This window comes from Peromyscus eremicus, chromosome 8a (genome assembly GCF_949786415.1).
Source record: "Peromyscus eremicus chromosome 8a, PerEre_H2_v1, whole genome shotgun sequence".
NCBI classification, from domain to species: Eukaryota; Metazoa; Chordata; class Mammalia; order Rodentia; family Cricetidae; genus Peromyscus; species Peromyscus eremicus.
Genome location: NC_081423.1, coordinates 84,092,154 through 84,106,625, shown reverse-complemented (window position 1 = coordinate 84,106,625; position 14,472 = coordinate 84,092,154). Strand labels below are relative to the sequence as shown.

At 46.1% G+C, this 14,472-nt stretch overlaps 1 protein-coding gene across 2 annotated transcripts in view; it reads right to left on the bottom strand.

The window, feature by feature from the left end:
* Nucleotides 1–14,472, bottom strand: part of Dhx8 (DEAH-box helicase 8) — a 40,418-nt gene that overhangs the window by 10,990 nt on the left and 14,956 nt on the right. For both annotated transcript variants that reach the window (XM_059271858.1, XM_059271857.1), the window contains 7 exons: nucleotides 12,735–12,882; nucleotides 8,963–9,144; nucleotides 7,749–7,943; nucleotides 7,278–7,463; nucleotides 6,971–7,181; nucleotides 5,497–5,678; nucleotides 3,538–3,678 (listed from right to left, as the gene is read on the bottom strand). In XM_059271858.1, coding sequence (XP_059127841.1) covers nucleotides 3,538–3,678; nucleotides 5,497–5,678; nucleotides 6,971–7,181; nucleotides 7,278–7,463; nucleotides 7,749–7,943; nucleotides 8,963–9,144; nucleotides 12,735–12,882 — 1,245 coding nt within the window. The remainder of the gene's footprint in view (nucleotides 1–3,537; nucleotides 3,679–5,496; nucleotides 5,679–6,970; nucleotides 7,182–7,277; nucleotides 7,464–7,748; nucleotides 7,944–8,962; nucleotides 9,145–12,734; nucleotides 12,883–14,472) is intronic.

The window sequence follows — 14,472 nt, the reverse complement described above, 5'->3', positions numbered from 1 at the left end:
CCACCACAGCACTGGGGCGGGCTTCTCAGAGTCTCCAGTTTAGGACCATTCCCAACACTAGAGATGCCCTTACCAATTCTCAGTACTTCTAGGAAGTTTGTTCCAGGGAAGCACACACAAGGCGGGTGAAGGAAAAAAACAGAGAGCAGAATAGACCATAAAACACCAGCCCCACAGTTATGACCAAAACTGGGAGCAAACTAAATAAATTATGCAGACCACACCAATGACTTTGCAGCCACTTTAAAATCGGCTTTGCAATGTTTGATGACAAAATGACAACTCATCAGATGAAAAGTGCAGGTTACGGGCTGGAGAGATGGCTCAGAGGTTAAGAGCACTGACTGCTCTTCCAGAGGTCCTGAGTTCAATTCCCAGCAACCGCATGGTGGCTCACAACCATCTGTAATGAGATCTGGTGCCCTCTTCTGACCTGCAGAATACATGCAGGCAGAATACTGTATACATAATAAATAAATCTTTAAAAAAAAAAAAAAAAAGAAAAAGAAAAGTGCAGGTTACAATCAATATGACACTAATTTTATTAATTGTTGGCTTTTTGTTCTGTTTGTTTTTTGGGACAGAGTCTCATTATGTAGCCCTGGCTGTCTGAAATGAGAAGTTCTGGAATTAATGGTGTTCACGGTGTGTGCCTGACATCATGCCTAGGGGTCTGTGTAGCCTTGGTTGTCCTTGAACTCACAGAGATCCTCCTGCCTTGGCCTTCCAAGTATTGAAATTAGAGGCCTGAACCACCATGTCCAGCTCATGAAGTGTTTGATGTGTCTGTATAAATGATTAGGATGAAATGGCTGGAGAAAAACACCTTAACAACCTGTCAGTGGCTTAGTCTATGGGTGGCTTATGCATGGTTTCTCTCTCTCTCTCTCTCTCTTTCTCTCTTTCTCTCTCTCTCTCTCTCTCTCTCTCTCTCTCTCTCTTTCGTTTTTGTTTTTTTGAGACAGGACTTCTCTGTGTGTAACCATGGCTGTCCTGGAACTCTCTCTGTAGACCAAGCTGGTCTTGGGCATGATGGCACATCCCAGCACTCGGGAGGCAGAGGCAGGCAGATCTCCGAGTTTGAGGCCAGCCTGGTCTACAGAGTGAGTTCCAGGAAAGCCAGGGCTACACAGAGAAACTCTTTCTCAAAAAAACAAACAAACAAAAAAAAGGACAATGAGCCATACCTAAATCCAGACAATACTCACACACTCACACTGGGACTGCACAGAATCCCATGATGCCTCTCCAAATCAGGAAAGGCACATGGAGCCAATGACTGGTCATCAGGAGAGAGACACACTGTCCTAAGAAGCTGTACAGAGCACATGTGCTGTACCCAGGCTTTCTAGACCCAAATCCTGCCTCTCCCAACTACGTGGTAACAGGCAGGTCCCTTCCTCCCTCTATGCCCTAACCTCCTGACTGTGAAATGATGATGGTGCTGTCTACTACTCAGGACTGCTGTGAGAACCCTGAGTCAGTGCATGTGAGATACCCAGGAGCGCCTGGTACTGGGTCAACTGGGTCGGTTTGTACAAACTATAAAAGTTAATGCAGGCCTGCTATAAAAGATGAACACAAAGCCAGGTGGCGGCGGCACACGCCTTTAATCCCAGTGCTTGGGAGGCAGGCAGGAGGATCTCTATGAGTTCGAGGCCAGCCTGGTCTACAAAGCAAGTTCCGGGACAGCTAGGACTGTTATACAGAGAAACCCTGTCTTGAAAAACCAAAAAAAAAAAAAAAAAAAAAAAAAAAGGATGAATATAATATTTAAAAGTGTCTAAAGCAAAAAAGTTCCCATCATCCACCAACAGAGCAATCCGTAGCATAGTGGCACCCACCAAAAAGCCCTAGCTAGCATCCTGCCTACAGGCTTCCAGTGTGGGGCACAGCCATATGCTCAGCCCAGAAATGCACATCATGTATTTTGTAAACAAAAATTGGATTGTTTCATTCATCATATTATACACCAGCAGTTAATTCCACACAATACTCCATGGCATGGTTATACTATAGTGAATTAAACTGCTTCCCCTTCTGGCTGATCCAGGAGCCATCTTTCCATGAACAGCCATTTTTGTTCTTTGAATATGTACTCAATCATGTCTAACTCTCCAATATGTTCCTAGAAATAGACAGTTAGGTTAAAGAGATTAATTTTTTTTTTTTTTTTTTTGGTTTTTCGAGACAGGGTTTCTCTGGGTAGCTTTGCACCTTTCCTGGAACTCACTTGGTAGCCCAGGCTGGCCTCGAACTCAGAGATCCACCTGGCTCTGCCTCCCAAGTGCTGGGATTAAAGGCGTGCGCCACCACCCGGCTGAGATTAATTTTTAAAACTTTACATAAGCTGTCACCAAATTTCCCTCAAAAAGGTAACTAGGTAATTAATTTTTTAATATACTTTAGGCAAGAGATTATTTCATAATAATCAGAAAAATAGGTAATTATCTCATGAATTACTACTATCTCAGCTATCTGCTGCTAAGTATTTTTAAAAATACGTGCTTGCTGGGTATGGTGGCACACACCTTTAATCCCAGCAGTGGGGTGAGGCTAGGAGGGTAGAGGCAGGCAGATCTCTATGAGTTCAAGGCCATCCATCCTGATCTACACAGCAAGTTTCAGGCCAGCCAAGGCTACATATTGAGACTTTGTCTCAAAACAAAAAACACAAACCAAACAAACAAATTGTGTGTGTGTGTGTGTGTGTGTGTGTGTGTGTGTGTGTGTGTGTGCATGTGTGCGCAGAGGCGTGTGTTCTTGGGGGCTGGAGAGAGAGCTCAGTAGTTAAGAGCACATACTGCTTTTGCAGGGGACCAGTGTTCCCACATTAGGTAGCTCATGACCTTCTATAACGCCTACTCCAGGGATCTTCTGGCCTCCATAGTATATGCACACATACAAATAATAAAAATACCTAACACACGTAAGACAATCTTTAAAAAACAAAACAAAACAAAACTTTGGAATTTATGGGGCAATTTAATTTTGAAACCCCACTCTAAAGACTACAAATACAGGGCTGGGATATAGCTCAATGGTAGAGTGTTTGCCTAATGTATATAGGGCCTAAATTTAATCCTCACACACACACACACACACACACACACACACACACACACACACACACACACACAGTGGCTAGCATACATCATATGAAGCCTTCCCTTATCCCACTAAGTTAATCTTTGAGGACAATAAGGTTTAAAATACAGAACCAAGCTAAGTGTGGTGCCATATGCCTATTATTCCATAATGAGACAGAAGCAAGAGGGTCCCACATCTAAGGCTAGCTTAAGCTATACAGCAAGACCCTGGTTTTTTTTTTTTACTCCCCAAAACAGGGTCTCTCTTGAAACTCGATATGTAGACCAAGCTGGTCTAGAACTTACAGAGATCCTGGCAAGGCCCTGTCTTGAAACAAACAGGAAAGGAAAGAAAGGAGGGAGGGAAAGGGACCCACCAGAACCATAACGAGTCTCAGAAAGACCTTCATCAGGATTTTGAGAAAAGCTTATGACAGATGCAGCCAACCTGAGAAATCGGTGTCACCACAAGCTGGTCGATCCCTGTTTTAGAATTGTAAACTTTCTGCTTCACAAATCCAGGGTCAACCACATAGTAGATGCCGTCGATGGTCAGTGATGTTTCCGCGATGTTGGTGGCAATCACGACCTACAGATGAGAAGGACAAAGCCAGAGGGAGCTGAGGCTGGAACAGGTCTCACATTTCCCAGGGATCTGCTGCCATCCCCCCCTAGACACGTGACATTTAACCCCAGCTCAGGTCTCCAGTGTCCAGAAGGGAAGGAGCCTTCACCTGAAGGTTCCTTTGGAAGTGGGTGGTGCCTCAGAGGTGTAGAGCAGGAAAGGCAAGGCTGCTCGGAGCCAACCTCATTTGGTATAAATAGCTGTGCATCTCACTGTCTAGAGCAGATGATTACTATAAGTTTACTCTTCTAGCTCCCTGGGAAAGCACAGATTTCCTGGCGTCACACGTGCCACTGCAAAATGAGATTTTTCTTTCTCCCACAGAGACATCTAGACTACAAATGGGCTGGGCACATATGTGGACAGGAGGAGGACCGCGTCTTCTCTCCTCATCGTAAAATGAACCAGGAGGCCACAGAGGAGTTTCACTGTGTGTGTGTGTGTGTGTGTGTGTGTGTGTGTGTGTGTGTGCGCAGCAGTATCTGTGATCTAGATTATGACTCTCAGCCTGGCTCTGCCACTGGTTTTCTCCACCCAGAGGTTCAGCTCATAAAACACAATTGCTTAGAAAAATCATTGCTGGGAGGCACCAAAATCTCACATCATACCAGTATCTACTGGCTCTGAAAGGGATTTACCTGCCACACAGCCACAAAGGCCCTGCTTAGAAACAATCCAACCTTAGAGCTAGAGAGATGGCTCAGCGGCTAAGAGCACTGGCTGCTCTCCCAGAGGACCTGGGTTCAATTCCCAGCACCCACATGGTGGCTCACACCTGTCTGTAACTCCAGTTCCAGGGCTTTTGACAGCCTTACACAGACATAAATACAGTCAAAACACCAATGAACATTAAAAAATTAATAAATAGTTAAAAAAAGAAACAAAGAACCAATCCAACCAACAGAAAGAGGACAGAGGAAGAACTCACCGTCTGCCCCTCCCAAACCTGCTCCCATGTTAGAACCACATTCCACCCAGCTATGCAAGGTAGAAGCATGGGAGTTATTTTTCCCTCACCTTTCACCCCTCCACCTCCTGACAGCACATGTGTCCTCCCTCCCATCTATCTCCACTGCTAGGACTACACTCAGAGAAACAGATACCCCAGTAAACTGGTAAACAAATGTTCACAGCAGAAGCACTCATGGTATATCCCAAAGTGGAAAAAACCTCATGTCTATCAACTAATGAACAATGTACAAAATAGAATTCATGCAGGGTCTAGCAGGATGGCTCAGTGGGTAGTCACCTGCCACCAAGCTTGATGACCTGAATGACGGTGGGAGGACAGAACTGATTCCTGCAAATTGTCCTCTGACCCACACACGTGTCATGACGTGCACACGCCACCACGTCCAGCTGTAAAATCAATTATTCTCATTTAAAAATGATAAACTCAGACACGGGGATAGCTCAGTTGGTAAAGTACTTGTCTCAAAAGTCTGAAGACCTGAGCTTAAGACTCAGAACCCGGGCTGGAGAGATGGCTCAGAGGTTAAGAGCACTGACTGCTCTTCCAGAGGTCCTGAGTTCAATTCCCAGCAACCACATGGTGGCTCACAACCATCTGTAACGAGATCTGGCGCCCTCTTCTGACCTGCAGTCATACATGCTGTAAACCTAATAAATAAATAAAATCTTTAAAAAAAAAAAAAAAGACTCAGAACCCACACAAAAGTGCTAGGCATGGTGGCATGTGATTGTAACCCCATCCCCGGGGAGGCTGAAGACCCCACGTGACTTCAGAGTATTCAGAACAACCTCCTTTTAGGCCCATGTTACCTTTCTGCTGCCAGGAGGAGCTGGATCAAAGATTCGGGTCTGCATCTCACTGGGGAGGGCAGAGTACACTGGCAAGATGATTAACTCGGGGACGTCAGGGCCCAGCGACTTCATTCTCTCATACAGGATCTCACAGGCAGTATCAATTTCTTCCTGACCAGTCAAGAAAACCAAGATATCACCTAGGAAGAGAACGAAGCATCACTTACTGTCTCTGTGGGGGGTGGGGGTGGGGAGTGTTCTGTTGTTTCTTCTGTGGCGGGAGGTAGACTTTAGTGACTTGGGCATGTCTGCCACTGAGCCACATCCCCTCCCTCTTCTCACATTCTAAAAATTTTGAAGGGGTTGGGGATTTAGCTCAGTGGTAGAGCGCTTGCCTAGCAAGCACAAGGCCCTGGGTTTGGTCCCCAGCTCCGGGGGGAAGGGGGGGGGTGTTGAGAAAAGGTCTCACTCAGTTGTCCAGGCAGGCCTTGAACTTGAGATCTCTCTGCCTAGCTGGCTAGCTAGGATTACGAGCCTGCAAGTGGGTCTCACTCAGTTGTCCAGGCAGGGCTTGAACTTGAGATCTCTCTGCCTAGCTGGCTAGCTAGGATTACGAGCCTGCAAGTGGGCTTGGCTCTGTTTTATTCTGAACTAGAGTTGAAGCATGTTGTCCAGGCTGGCCCTAAACCTCTAGCTCAAGCAATCCTCCTGGTTTAGCTCTCGGTAGCTGGACCCACAGGTACAAACCAGCAGCCTCCACCTGTGTGTGAGCGGCTACAGCGACACCAACAGCATTGCTGTACACACACAGAAAGTACACACTCACACTATGACCTCAGAAACCAAGAGGGCTACGAAGAGAAACCCTGTCTCAATAAAAAAAAAAAGGGGGGGGGGCTGGAGAGATGGCTCAGAGGTTAAGAGAACTGACTGTTCTTCCAGAGGTCCAGAGTTCAATTCCCAGCACCCACATGGTGGCTCACAACCATCTGTAATGAGATCTGGTGCCCTCTTCTGGCGTGCAGGCATGCATGCATGCACGCAGAACACTGTATATATAATAAATAAATAAATCTTTAAAAAAAAGGTCACAAAAATAAACCAAGAGGTTATCATCCATCTACATTTAATTAAGTGCATTTAAACCTTATATCACCTTTTTAACATCTCCACCACCATTCCAAATATGCATGCCTGAGACTTACAAAGAGAACTATATTTAAAGTGTGTTTTTCAGGGACAGGAGAGATGGCTCAGCGGTTAAGAGTACTGACTGCTCTTCCAGAGGACCTGGGTTCAAATCCCAGCAACCACATGGCAGTTCACAACTGTCTGTAACTCCAAGATCCAACACCCTCAACAGACATACATGCAGGCAAAACACCAATGGACACAAGATAAAAATAAATTTTTTAAAAAAACTGTGTTTTTCTCAAGACTAGCTCACAGTAGGATTTTTGGCCTAAGACAAAAGCCTTCCAACTCCCCTCACCTGGTGGCTCTGTTAAATGGATCTGCATGACAGTAATCAGACTGGCATCCAAATAGTCTGTCTCAGGCTCCTTTGTGTACAGTATTTCCACTGGATAGGTTCGACCAGGGATGGTGAAGATGGGCGCTTCATAGAAGTACTGAGAAAACTTCACCGCATCCAAGGTGGCTGAGGTGACAATCAGCTTCATGTCTTGTCGTTTTTGCACTGTCTAAAGGGAAATGTTAGGTGGCTTACTAAAAAAGACCATGCAAAATGTCACATGGCACTCAAACCCTACTCCAGAAACCAGTGTTTATCTACTTACCTTCTTCAACAACCCAAAGAGCACGTCTGTGTGAATGGTCCTCTCGTGTGCCTCATCCAACATGATGATGGCATACTGAGTGAGGTCAGGGTCAATCAGGCACTCTCTCAGCAGCATGCCGTCTGTCATATACTTGATAACTGTTTCTGGGCTGGTGCAATCCTCAAATCGAATGGTGTAGCCCACCTACACAGGACAGAAGAAGAAAACCTAAGAACAGAGTCCCTTTGTGAAATCATCAGATTGGCCCTCATATTCCTAGTAGAGAGGAAATTAACCAAGATCACAGTGGTTTCCTCTAGCAAAGACTGCCCTGCCCTGAACTTGACCCTGAATAACTTGATGGCAATGAAAACCTCTCTCCTTTGGGAGAAATCTAAAAACGTAGTAACATTCTCATTTTATAGATCGGTATCTGGGCCTTTCTGTTTTTCTTCTGGAATTCACCCAGCAGCCTCTCCAACCACTTACCTCCTGACCAAGACAACAACCAAACTCCTCTGACACTCTTTTGGCCACGGACATGGCTGCCACTCTTCTAGGCTGGGTACACCCGATCTTGCCCCTCGAAGTGTAGCCTGCCTCTGCCAGGTACTGGGTGATCTGTGTGGTCTTCCCAGATCCCGTCTCTCCAATTACGATTAGGATCTGATTGTCATGCACAGCCTGAAAGCAGCACAATATAAACAGTTATTAAAATTTGCCACAGGGGCTAGAGAGATGGCTCAGCCATTAAGAGTACTGGCTGCTTTTGTAAAGGACCCGAGTTTGATTCCCGGCAGCCACATGGCACCTAAGTAGTCCCAGTGCCCTCTTCTGACTTCTGCAGGCAACAGGCATGCACACCGTGCAGAGACATACAGGCAGGCAAAACACCAAGCAGGAAGGAGGCATGTTTTTGAGTTTGAGGCCAACCTAGGCTACACAGTAGGTTTTAGGTCAGCCTGGGATATGGTATGAGAAGATGTCTCAAAAAATCACAAGGAAGGGCTGGGAGAATGTTACCAGCTTGATCCCTAGTACTATGTGGTGGTACATGCCCATAATTCCAGAACTAAGGCAGGAATATCAGTAGTTCAAGGTCATCCTCAGAAAGTTTGAGGCCAGATAAAAAATACATGAAACCCCATCTTTAAAAAAAAATTTTTAGAGGCAGGTATGGTGGTTCACACCTGTAATCACAGCATTGGGAAGGCTGAGGTAAGAGGATGGATCATCATTCTTTCTTTTTCTTTCTTTTTTTTTTTTTTTTTTTTTTCAGAGCTGAATCCCCAACCCCCAACATTATTTCAAGGCTAGCCTGGGATACAGAATGAGTTTCTGGGCAGCCTGTGCCAGCTAGAATGAAGCCATGCCTAAAAAAATAAAATAAGGAGCCTGTGAGACGGCTCGGTGGCTTAAGGTTCTTTGACACAAGCTTGAGTTTGAACCCATGTAAAGGTAGGAGAAATCCAACCCACAAAATGTCCTCTGACCCCCACACACGCCTTCAGGCATGTGCCCAGCCCCTACATCATACACACACATATATAAGAGCACACGCGTGTACACACACACACACACACACACACACACACACACACAAATAATGACACAAAAATAATGAGGAGACTGGGGTTGTAGCTTGGCCGGGTTCAAGCTCCAGTGCCCCGACCCACAGCCCACGCAGAGAACAGCGCCCCCACCTGCACCAGCTGCTCCTTCAGTTTGTAGATGGGCAGGCTCTCCCTCTGCTCGAGGATTGACATCTGGGTCTTCTTCCCATAAGACGCTTTGTTGCCCCCAAAGGCATGCTTCTTCCACTCAGGAATGTCGTTGGGCATCATCCCAATGCCCCTCATGTTGGCAGCGATCTGCCTGCCCTCCGCTGGAAAGGAAAGCAAACTTGAGTGCCAGCCTCAAGCTACCTCTACATGGCGTTCTTTCCAAGTGTTATCAAGGCTTTATACTATACCCAAAGCTGTGACCCATCACCACCTAACTTTACATTTCAGCTCTCCCAAAGAAACCTCTGCCCCCGTTCACCTTCCTTGACACCACTGCTCTACTCTCTTGAGCTGGAGGTCATACAGTGTGTGGTGTCTTGGGGACTTTCACCTGCTTTAATGTTTTCAAGTTAACTCCAAAATTTGTAGCTTGAATTGGGAGTGAAAGAATGAGCAAGATAAAGAAAATTTTGGTCGCTCTCTCAAAAATGCAAAAATGTTATAAATTTGATGGCAAAAACACCCATAAAAATATACTCCAGTCTCAGGGGCAGGAGATATGGCTCACAACCACCTGTAACCAACACCAGGGGGTCCAACACCTCTAGCTCTGTGGGTACAGACCATAACTCAAAATGATAAAAATAAACATTTAAATTCATATATAAGTCTGAGACAGGGCCACATAGTAAGACCCCCTCTTTTTTTTTTTTTTAAAGATTTATTTATTATGTATACAGTGCTCTGCTTGCATGTATCCCTGCAGGCCAGAAGAGGGCACCAGATCTCATTACAGATGGTTGTGAGCCACCATGTGGTTGCTGGGAATTGAACTCTGGACCTCTGGAAGAGCAGTCCTCTTAACCTCTGAGCCATCTCTCCAGCCCCAAGACCCCCTCTTAAAACACCACACATACAGCTGGGCGGCAGTGGCGCACATGTTTAATCCCAGCACTCGGGAGGGAGAGCCAGGCGGATCTCTGTGAGTTCGAGGCCAGTCTGGTCTACAAAGCAAGATGCAGGACAGGCACCAAAACTACACAGAGAAACCCTGTCTCAAAAACAAACAAACAAACAAAAACACTCTCTCTCTCCCCTACCCCACTTACTTCAATCTACACAGCAAATCAGTGAGCTTTGAAAGAGGCCAAAGGAGTCTCACAGGGAATTTGTTCCTAGGGAATGAAGGATTCTGTGCGCGTGTGCACGTGTGCGAGCCATTGTGTTGATGTAGGTACACATGTGTATCAATGTGTGAGTATGTGTACACATATGTGCCCATGCCTGTGGAACCTAGAGGACATTAGGGTCCTTCAGATGCCATCACCTTTTTTCCTCCTGAGACGGGGTCTTTTACTGGTTTGGAACTAGCTAAGTGGGCCCTGCTGGCTAGCCGGCAAGTCTCAGTCACCTGTCTCTGCCCCCCTCACCTACCCCCACCCCTAGTGCTGAGATTACAAGCACACAGCACCATGCCCAGCTTCATTAACATGGCTCCAGGGTTTGAACGAGGTCCAAGTACTCACAAGGCAAACACTTTACACCTCCCTGGCTCTAGAAGATTTTTTTATTATAAAAAAAAGAAAAATAGAAGAAGAATACTTCTAACCCTTTAACGCTAATCCATCTGTTCTATCCATCTAAACTGTTGTCTAAGCTAACATAATGCCCCCAAATTCTGTCTACAGCACAGATCCCTCTTCTCAGCATTCCTGATCCTCAACTGAGGTGTCTTCCGGCTACCTGAGACACAAGTCCATCACACTTTCCCCACAAACCTGTTTCTCGTCAGTCTCTTATCCCAGAGGTACCCATCACTCACTCCTGTGCTCACATTAGACCTGGAGCTATGTGGCCACTCCTACTTCCCCATCCCCACATTCAACAAGCTACCCTTCTCAAATATATTCCTCTTCTCTGATAGCACCATGTTCAGGCCACCATCTTCTCCTCTCACTATCGTAAACGCTTGCTACTCCACCTGAAGCATCTACTCTTGCCCTCTCCAACTCCTCCTGCAGAGCCCTTGGATGATTTTTTGGAAATTCAACACTTTCATATTGTTTTTGTGTTTGTTTGTTTGTTTGTTTTTTCGAGACAGGGTTTCTCTGTGTAGCTTTGTGCCTTTCCTGGATCTCATGCTGTAGACCAGGCTGGCCTTGAACTCACAGAGATCCACCTGCCTCTGCCTCCCGAGTACTGGGATTAAAGGCGTGCGCCACCACTGCCCAGTGACTTTTATATTCTATGGTGCACTTAGGATTAGCCCAGATACCTAATACCATCTATAAAGCCCTGGCCTGCCAATCCTGCCTCATCCCTCACCACCAGAACAACACACTAGTCCGTCCACACAGATTTCCTAAAGTTTTGTCTACTGCAAAGCTGTTAACACAGGCTACTACTCCCTTGCCTTCACATACTCTACAAAACCCTATAAAAGATCAGGTTCCAGCCAGTCACGACAGCTCAAACCTGCAATCCCAATACAAAGAAGGCTGAAGCAGGAAGATTGTTGCAAATTTAGGGCTAGCCTGAGCTATGCAGTAAGTTTAAAGCCAGCCAGAACTACACAATGAAACTCAGGGCAGGAGAGATAGCCAGTGGTTGGGGCACTGACTGTTACTGCAGAAGACCCAAGTTGATTCCTAGCAGCCATCTGGTGGCTCACAATCATCTGTAACTCCAGTCTGAGTGGACCCAAAGCCCTCTTCTGACCTCCATGGGCACCAGGCACACACAAGGTGCATGGAGATAATATTCAGACACAACACCCACACACACTGAAAAAACAAAACAAAACAGGGGCTGGAAAGATGGCTGCTCAGCCATTAGGAACATTCGCTGCTCTTGTAGAAGACCCAAGTTCAGCTCCTGGCACCCATATTAGGTGCTTACAACTGCCTGTAACTCTAATTCCAGGAGATCTGTTGCCCCCTTCTGGCCTCCAAAGGCACTTGTATGCACATGGCATGCGTACATACATTCAAACACACATATACATAAAAGACTATACTATCTTTTGGTTCTTTGTTATTTTTGAGACTGGATCAAATACAGCCCAGACTGTCCCAATGTAGCTGAAGTTGGCCTTGGAACTCCCCCTCCCCCCCCAAATACAGAGTTTCTCTGTGTAGCCCTGGCTGTCCTGGAACTTGCTCTGTAGACTAGGCTGGCCTTGAACTCAAAAGAGATCCCCTGCCTCTGCCTCCCAAGTGCTGGGATTATAAGCATGGGCAACCTCATCTACATCATATTATATTCTTTCTTCCCCCAGTGCTGGGAACTGATCCTAGAGCTTCATGCACACCAGGCAAGCAGCCTACCACTGAGCTACATCGCCAGCCCTTACACTGCACTATCTTTAGAATAAAAGTCTTAAAGTTGTTCAGAAGATGATGATGTGACCAAGGTCACTGAAACACCTGTTTTAAACAACTGTTTAAAAACTAAAGCAGGGCCAGGTGGTGGTAGCGCCTGCCTTTAATCCCAGCACTCAGGAGGCAGAGCCAGGCGATCTCTGTGAGTTCAAGGCCTGGCCAGCCCAGTTTACAGAGCAAGATCCAGGACAGGCACAAAACTACACGGAGAAACCCTGTCTCGGGGAAAAAAAAATCTATGACTAGGCTCCAATGTAAAAGAGAAACTGAGGCTAAATTTTCACTCTGTGTCTGCAGTACCAACTGTTTTATATATTATACACAAAGCCTCAGATTTATTTTTAAAAGAGGTCCACACTCCAGAGCCTTACCATCAGGCAGGGGATCAACCCAGTGTTTGTTGAGTCCCATGGGTATAGAGTCCATCTCAGCTTCCCTCTGGGCCTGCTTCAGTTCCCGCCTCTCCTTGGCCAGGGCACTCTGCATCATGGCTGCTTGGGAGAGTGAGCCATCTGGGTTCTAAAGCAACAGAGGAAGGAGGAGTATGTACTGAGTACCTAGGAAAAGGTGGGCGGTTAGCTCGGCCCTGTGCTCTTCACCTTTAACCCCATTACTTGGAGACAGGGACGGTAGATCTCTGAGTTTGAGGGCAGATTAGTTTACATAGTGAGTTTCAGACCAGCCAAGGCAACATGACTGAGACTCTGCCTAAGAATATAGAAAAGGGCAGATGGTTGAACTACTGTCATTTCAAAACGGGAGAAGGAATAAAGTTCACATCCATGTCTCAGGCTACATGAAAGAAATGGATCATCTGTAACACATACAAATAAAATTAAAAGTCAGTGAAAGAATGTTTAGCTTGAGGATGAGAACTCTTAGAAAATGAGGGACAATGCTACTTTTTTTTTTTTGGTTTTTCAAGACAGGGTTTCTCTGTGTAGCTTTGCACCTTTCCTGGAACTCACTTGGTAGCCCAGACTGGCCTCGAACTCACAGAGATCCGCCTGGCTCTGCCTCCCAAGTGCTGGGATTAAAGGCGTGCGCCACCGCCACCCGGCTAAAGCCCACTTCTTTTTGTTTGTTTGTTTGTTTTGTTCTTCGAGACAGGGTTTCTCTGTGTAGCTTTGTGCCTTTCCTGGATCTCACTCTGTAGTAGACCAGGCTGGCCTCGAACTCACAGAGATCCACCTGGCTCTGCCTCCCGAGGGCTGGGATTAAAGGCGTGTGCCACCACCGCCCGGCTGACAATGCTACTTTTAAATGCATAAAGGGCAGAAGAAAAGTTGGGAACAAGGTACTGTGTAGACAGCTATGATCCTAGAACTCCAGAGGCTGGGAAGGAGGATTCCTGGGAGTTTGTGGCCATCCTTGGCTACATAACGAGTACCAAGCTAGCCAAGGTTATGTAGTAAGACCTTGACTCAAAAACAAAAGAAAATCCATGAAAAAAGAGAGGAATACTGGGGAGATGTCTCAGTGAGTAAAACACATGCCCCACAAGTGTGAGCCTGAGTTCAGATCTCCAGAGCCCACACACAGCCAGCATAGCAGTGTGTATCTTTGTAATCCTAGCATTTCTACAATGAAATCGGAAGTAGAGATCAAAAACAAGGTGGAAGATGAGGACTATCGCCTCAAGTTGTCACCTAACTTCCATATGTGAACTGTAATACAGCCACATGCCTGTACTCACACACATACATGCAAACATGGTGGCGACGAACATGGGGGAGATGGAAAAAATTTCTGTATAACCCTAAGAACTAAAATTCAGACCAGTATGAGTGTTTCAAACAGAATTAATGATCAGATTCATCACATGCTTCCTTACAGGTTAGTGAACTCCCAATCACTAACAATGCAAGCAGCTGAGACCTCATAAGAAGAACACTGATAGACTCTAACAGTGGATCACAGCTGGATGTGGGGCTCACATCTGTAATCCTACACTCGGGAGGCAGAGGCAGGTAGAGATTTGAAAGTTCCAGGCCAACCTGGGCTACATAGTTAAGACCTTTTCTCAAAGAACAAACAAACAAACCACCATGAGGAGCATTATATGGGCTTGCTGGCTGGGCTGGCAGACCTTCCAGATAATCTTTTCCT